Genomic DNA, 7,650 nt, shown 5'->3' on the forward strand with positions numbered 1-7,650 from the left:
TTTTAAACATTTATCATTTACAATGTCAGTTCCAAAATAGGGACAGCACACAGCAGGATCGAAAGTGGGGACACGTCGGCTGTGGATCGTCGTACAAAATAAAATTGTCAAATTCGTCGTCAAATAAAATCTCCCGACATTTCAGGGGCGAAACGATCCGTCGCTCAGCTTTGGGAGTCTCTCAGGAGTGTCTCCGCCCCTCGGCGCCTCCGTCGCCGCCCCCTTAGTGAGCCGCCGAGAACTTCATGCGCTTCTGCTTCTGCCGCTGGTTGCAGAACCAGACGCGCACCACGTTCTTCTTCAGGTCCAGCTTCTCAGCGATGGCGGCGATCTTCTCCGAGGAGGGCCGCGGCTGCACGCCGAAGTAGGCCTCCAGCGAGCGCTTCTCGGGCGCCGCGATGGACGTGCGCTTGCGCTTCTTGTCCTGGCCGCTGAAGACCTCGGGCTTGGCCATCTTCTCGCGCTGCGCGCGCTCCGCCTCCTCCAGCCACGCCTCCAGGATGGGCTTGAGCGCCACCATGTTGTTGTGCGACAGCGTCAGCGACTCGAAGCGGCAGATGGTGCTCTGGCTGAGGCAGCCCACGCCCGGGATCTTCAGGTTGGCCAGCGCCGAGCCCACGTCCGCCTGCGCCAAGGGGGGAGATATAGTTTTATGTTTAGAACGGGTACACATTACCTTATTGGGTAGCACTTTACAATGGTGTATCATTATTTTATGCTTCAACTATTGAAACATAGCAGACATACAAGCTCGAGCTTGTAGATCTGCTATTTTTTTTTAAATCATGAAAATTTGAAATTTGACCCGATTCTATAAGTGTCTTTTGAATCCTTCTAAGATTTGAGTTACAATCGTTAGTTTTGAAAATACATATATTCAAAGATTTGCACACATTTTCACGACTTTTTCAAAAATAGCAGATATACAAGCTCGCATCGCTGTGAGCTTGTAGATCTGCTATTTTTCACTGGTTAAAGCATTCAATAATTCTATGCCTTTAATGGTACCCAAGAGTTCATTTTGTCGACTAAAACTAAAACTCATCTACTTTCTTTTTCCACTGACAAAAACAAATAAATTGCAAGTGTGTTTGCTGTGACGCAAGTCACACTTGCAAATATTGTCTTGGCATTTGAATTTTCCCCATTCAAGTCAATGGGGAAATTAATATCAATATATTAATAATTCACAAATAAATGAATGGCCATACAGTAGATCTCTGTGTCAGTCCTTATCCCTTTCATGCCCATATATGGAGATTGATGATGTCATCAATATTAAACCCATATCTTGGAATGGAACTTTTTAGGCCGTGACCCCCAAAATAATATTTTAGCTGGGGACGCCACCCTGACAAGCACTTGGAATTGTAGGTATTACATTTAGCGTTACTCGGTTCCATAGATAAATATTGTGAAAATAACCGAACTACAAGCTCACAACGCCTTGTAGATCGGTAATTTTCACAATGTTAGCGTCTTTCTTACTTAATATTTGCCAGGTTGGTACTAAAAAGGTCTTGAAAGTCCTTAAATTGTCACTTTATAAATGTGTAGATACCCAGTACACACTTCTACACTGTATGTTGGAGTATTTACCGTTGAGTGAGAAAAAAATATATATATTAAGCTAATCACCTGGGGAATACATATCATTTTGGGGGTCCTTGACATGAAAAGGTTTGAGCACCACTGATATAGAAACATCGGTTTAAAAAAGAAAAAAAAAGCTTGCACGAATTGTCATGATTTTTCAAAAATAGCAGATCTATTTTAGCAGATCTATTTTTTAATAGTTACAGCATAACATATTGCGTAATAATAATAATGGTTAACAGTCTTAAATGGCGGTCAGAAATGCGTACCTGAGTGACTCCCAGTTTGATCCTCCTCTGTTTGAACCTCTCAGCGAACGACTCCAGCTCGCGGGGGTCGGGTTCCGACTCGCCGGCTCCGCCCAGCCCGCCGGGCGGGGCTCCGCTGCCGCCCAATGAGGCGTGAGCGCTCAGGCCGTGCGGGTGCATGTTCATGGCCTGCGGGGTACACACGAAAAACACTTAATGGCAACTAATCAACTTTATTGATTATTGCGACCGTACAGGTCGCAAGCTTACTATGAAAACCGGCACATCTTGTCCGCGTATCTCTGTCTGTCTGCACATCACGCCTGACACTGTGGTTCTACGTCCTTCTCCGTTTCATGCCCATATATGGAGATCCCAGGCTGTCCTGATGTCATGAATATTAAGCGCATATCTGGGAATGCCCATATATGGGCATGTTCTGACAAAACATTGTTAACTAACTCATGCAGGGGTCTCCATATATGGGTGGTTACAGGGGTAACTGGTCAGATATACATCACTGGCCAGATGGCAAAGAATTGGCACGACCTCGCCCTTTAGGATTACTGCATGTTTTTGTGAAGGTATCTACCCTAGGAGAACATACAAACTCCACACAGAAAGGCCCACCTAGGGTGTAGCCTCGCATAGAGAAGAGAAAGATATGAGGCAGAGACCGTTCTAGGAGGTGGGGCTGAATATTCGCGGAAGTTGTCTTCTTTTCACAGTGCGGTGTCCCTGCAAACTTATTCCCCGCTCACAATAAACAATATATAAACTAAAACATTGATTCAGGCGATATTACACCTATTAAGAGCGAGTTAAGAGCTACTGTCTACTTTTGTTTTTTCGCTAGGGAATGTAAACAGACCCGCACTGCATGACGTAACTTCCGTAAAACGCAGCACTTCCGCTAGAAATCTTGGAACCAAGCGGAAGTCATATCTTGGCCAGGGTGCCTAGCCTAGGGTGTGGGCGCTGATGACGTGGAGGAGAGAACACGCCCCCAGCGTCCACAGCATGAGTCTAGCTGTGAGGCGACAGCGTTACCGAATGCGTCAATCAAAGGGTTTGACGAGGAGCCTCGTCGTTGGCTGAGTTAATAATACCCATTCAGATGGTAATGGTTATTAAACAAATTTGGCCGGGGTGTATATTTTTTAAATGGCGGGCAAAATGTTTGACAGCTAGGGTAATTTTCAGTCTCATTCACTTACTATACACTACACTATAAAGGAAAAAATCAACTTTAATCTGAATCCATTGCAAGGCCAACAAAACTATGGTTTAGTGATGAGTCATCAATTTTCAGTCTTTTGGGGTAGGTTTTTAGCCAAAGGAATGTTTTTCATGCAAAACAAATGCTTGCAATGGATTCAGAATAATTAAAAACCCCTAGATTGACCCGTCACATCCCACTTAAAGCAGATTTGTTTGGGAGTAATTATTTCCTTTATAGTGTAGTGTAGTGTAGTGTAGTGTATAGTAAGTGAATGAGACTGAAAATCACCCTAGCTGTCAAACATTTTCCCCGCCATTTAAAAAAATACACCCCGGCCAAATTTGTTTAATAACCCTCCTAGATGACAAATCCATTGAGAAACTGACCTTCGCTCTCGTGGTCATGGAACTACATAGGTGCCGCTTGACACCACAGTTATGGTTGCCGCTCTGAGAAATCCGTCTACATGAGAAACTCCAAAACGACTCTGCCTAAACAGCGCCCCCTGCTGCCCCCTTACCTGGTGGTGGTGGTGGTGGTAGGACATGTGCGCCGTGCCGTGCGAGGCCGTGCTACACACCACGTCGCCGGGGGTGCGCGGGCAGGCCGCCCAGCCCGCTCAGGTGGTCCAGCAGGTCCGAGGAGGAGGAGCCGTCCAGGCCGTTGACCCCGCCGTGGTGGGCGGAGCCCGGGTGGGCGGGGTGGTGGTGCTGGAGGCCGTGGTGGGCGGCGGCGTGGTGGTGCGACGCCAGCACCGAGGTGTGGTGGTGGTGCAGGTGGGAGGCGGAGCTGGAGGTGGGCGTGGTCATGGTGTGGTAGGTGGCGTCGGGCTTGAAGGGGTGGGACTTCTGATTGATGGACGGATTGATTGAATACTTTATTAGAGATGGGAGGACAGCACACAGTTCAGGGTTTAGACCACAAGAGGGCGCAGTGGCTTAGACGGCTTAGACCCCCCCAGAAGCAAAGTTTCAGTTACAAATGTTTTTTTTTTTTTTTTTTGCTCACCTGCGTCACGATGTCGACGGCCGCCAGCGCCTCGGCGCGCTGCAGAAGGGACTCGTCGAAGCCGGCGAAGATGTTGCCCTGGAGCTGCAAGGGAGAGGAGAACTGGGTTAGATTTGATTCACACACAGAAAACGCAGTTCATCTGTTCTATGATATCTAAATGTAAACACCGTTTGTGTGGTAAATGGGTGAATGTGTGCGTATGTGCACATGCATGTGCGTGCGGGTGTCTGTCTGTGTGTGTGTGTGTTGTGTTGTGTTTTACAAACATTCTTGTGTGAAACCAGAAATGTTCCAATGCGATGACCCCCATGTATTTGCAAATATAACAGCAAATACACGAGACGTCATTGTGATTGATGAGAACAGCAAAGAGGTTTTCCTATTGGAAGTTGGCTGTGCTTTTGATTCAAGTTTAGAGGAGGGTTTCCTTTACTAAACAAGTTAAATGCCAACAATAGTACAAGCCATCATACACCTAGGTCCTAGGATATAAGTCAGCTCATTGTTTTTATATTTGGCAGCCTGGGCCATGTCCAGGCTAGTGGTCAGGGGCCTGAGGATTCTGGGGTTGTCCAGGTGCAAGGCAAAGCAGCTTGCTATATTGCTCAATCTCCTCCATTATAGGCAGTCCATCCATTTGGAGGAGAAGGTGCTATTTGTGCCCATAATTATTTGTCCGGTGTTAATATGACAGACTGAAATGTAATACCAATAGTGACTGTGAATGAGCTCATGTGTTGATTCTGTACAGTCTGGATTCGGGCACTGACTGAATGATGTTGTTTTCAAGCATGTGGGACATCAGAAGCAACTGAAAAATATTTGTGTCCCTTGTAATGCTTTGATAAGTGAGTGTGTGTGTGTGTGTGTGTGTGTGTGTGTGTGTGTGTGTGTGTGTGTGTGTGTGTGTGTGTGTGTGTGTGTGTGTGTGTGTGTGTGTGTGTGTGTGTGTGTGTGTGTGTGTGTGTGTGTCTCGTGTGTGTGTGTCTCGTGTGTGTGTGTGTGTGTGTCAAACAGATTGACTTCAAACATGCCACATGGTGTACCAACATAATACACTTTAGAGAGAAAAAGCATTTTTCAAGAACATACATTCACATACATTCACAAAGATATTATGTTTTAGACTTTTCTCCGTTCGAAAATAGACAATCTTAAAAAAAAAGATCTAAAAGCTCACATTCCAACATGTCGTGAGCTTGTAGATCAGCTGTTTTCACTTTGAAGTATATAGGGCGTCAATTTACAAATAAAATAAAACGTGTGACAAGAACTGTCACACAGTATGTGTAAATATCTCTTTCCTCCTCCTACATTATATCCATGCCATATTAGAGCATTAACGAAAAAGTCGTCAAGTCGACTTAGTCGACTTCATTACACAAGTCGACTCCCAACAGCGAAAGTTGAAAAAGAAAATATTGTATTTTTTTCTTATTTCTCTATTTTTGCTCCATGTGTGCGTCTGTACAGCATTCAAACAGTAGGATTGCTTATTGTCAAGGACGGAATGATCCAATATTACAGTGCTACATTACATTTGGTATAACGTGGTTCTATTGTGAAAATAGCAGATCTACATGCTCGTTGTGAGCATGTAGATCGGCTATTTTCACAACTATATATTTGACAATTTGGACAATGTTTAATTTGCCATTTTAGAGGTATTAAAAAGTCTTTAAATTGACACTTTAGAAATGTGCAAATACCCTCTATACACTTAAACTTTATGTTGGTTTGTTTACTGTTGAGTGAGAAACCGATGTTGCAGTTGCACATTAAGTTAATCATCTGGGGACCCCCCAAAATAATTGGGGGGTCGTGCGTGATAAAGTCGACTTCAACTCAACTTTTTACTGAGTCGAGTCGACTTGCAAAAATCACAAGTCGTTGAAGCTCTATGCGATATTACAGTATGTAAATATGTGGAGTAAATCTTTCTCCCTAACATACAGCAGCCATGTCACGAGCAGGGACGTGCACAGGATGTTAGAGAGGCAGGGGCTGACATTTCTAAAAGGGCCTTTTGCAGAAAATATTGAAAATAGCAGACCTCCAAGCTCACAACTGCTCAGCAATTTTTGGCAAAGAGATTTGGTGTAGATGGAAAAAGAAGTATAGGCCTTTACCAAAGAGCGACTCAGGTCTGTTTTACAGAGTAAGCTATGGAGACTCTGGTACGCATTATTAACAGCGGTGCGAGCTTGTAGATCTGCTATTTTTGAAAAGTCCTGAAAATTATGAATTTGTTTCATAATAATAATAATGTTTCTATGTCAGCAATCTGGCTCGTCAAAGAAAGGGTCCTTTTCACTTAACTGGAGCTCAGTTAGTCTGTTCTTGAGAGACTACTGTGTCAGTGGTTTTCAACATTTTTCATGTGAAGGACCCCTAAAATGATATGTATTTGGCCACGGACCCCCATCTCAAAATATTTAGTTCCAGGGACCCCCCAGAAGCTAAATTTGAGTTACAAACGTTCAATTTAAAAATACATATATTCAAAGATTTGCAACTCGGTGCTGTGCTTGTGAGCTTGTATATCTGCTATTTTTCAATAGTTAAAGCATTCAATAATCACAGGCCTAAATGGGTTAACTGTATTATTATCACGGTATTCTCTGGCATCCAGGGACTTCCGTCACGGCACCCTCGGGTGCCAAGGCTCCCACTTTGAGAAACCCTGATATATCGTTCTAGAATGGACATTCTGCATTATTAGACATTTTACTTTTCTTATACCTTTAACTATATTTTTTACATGAATTGCACTTGTAACACAGTATTTTTACCCATTGGTGTCGGTGCTTTTAAGTTGCGGTAGGTAACCTAAGTCAGTGTTTCTCAACCTTTTTTCTGCATGGACACACTTTTCATGTCCCAAGAATCTATCACACCAACATGCAGGGGTGTAAATATCGTCACTGTCGGGAAGAAACCTTGCATCTCCAAGTTTCATATTTGTATTTTTCATCATACAAGGCTGTCGCACAACAGTAGTGAAGACAGCAGATCTACAAGCGAGGCGTTGTGTGCTTGTAGATCGGCTGTTTTCACTAGTTTAAATCACGTTTAAAATAATAAATACAATACTGGCTTTAAAGTCTCACGCCTGTCTAAATACGGTATGGCATTCTATACTTTCAATTCCAATGTTTTTTATTCCTTTATCCCATTTGAGTTCTGTTCTGTTCCTGTATACTAAAGAGCTGGAGAGACAGGGAAGCCCCTGTTACTGAACAATGGTTAGTATCAGAATATAGACTATGTACTGTTGTTCCCTATTGAGCTTGGCACATTTCCTGGCACAAGCTGCCCAGACCACACATGTCACACTTGTCTTCTTATGTTTTCACTCTCAAAAAGCGCCTGCAATGTTGCATTTGAAACTACATTGCAGTGCACATCATGGGGTGATCACTGCTTGCCTCCTGTGAATTGTTTTATTGTTATTTTTGTTTATTTTCTGTTTATTTCGTTGCTGAGTGAGGTCAGCAGACAAAGTGACCTGATTGAGATGAAAAAAAAAACCTGGGTGAAATGTGCCAATGTCAACAGGAAACAACGGTAACA

The 7,650-nt window shown here is 43.7% G+C and overlaps 1 protein-coding gene across 1 annotated transcript in view; it reads right to left on the reverse strand.

Moving 5' to 3' along the window:
- Positions 1-223: 223 nt before the first annotated feature.
- pou4f4 (POU class 4 homeobox 4) overlaps positions 224-7,650 on the reverse strand; it is a gene marked incomplete at both ends in the record, with an annotated part of 13,881 nt that continues 6,454 nt past the window's right edge. Inside the window, 4 exon segments of the mRNA XM_080749575.1 lie at positions 224-625; positions 1,866-2,033; positions 3,645-3,914; positions 4,075-4,158. Coding sequence (XP_080605701.1) covers positions 224-625; positions 1,866-2,033; positions 3,645-3,914; positions 4,075-4,158 — 924 coding nt within the window.

The sequence above is a fragment of the Nannobrachium achirus genome (assembly GCF_963921795.1).
Source record: "Nannobrachium achirus genome assembly, chromosome: 19".
Classification (NCBI taxonomy): domain Eukaryota; kingdom Metazoa; phylum Chordata; class Actinopteri; order Myctophiformes; family Myctophidae; genus Nannobrachium; species Nannobrachium achirus.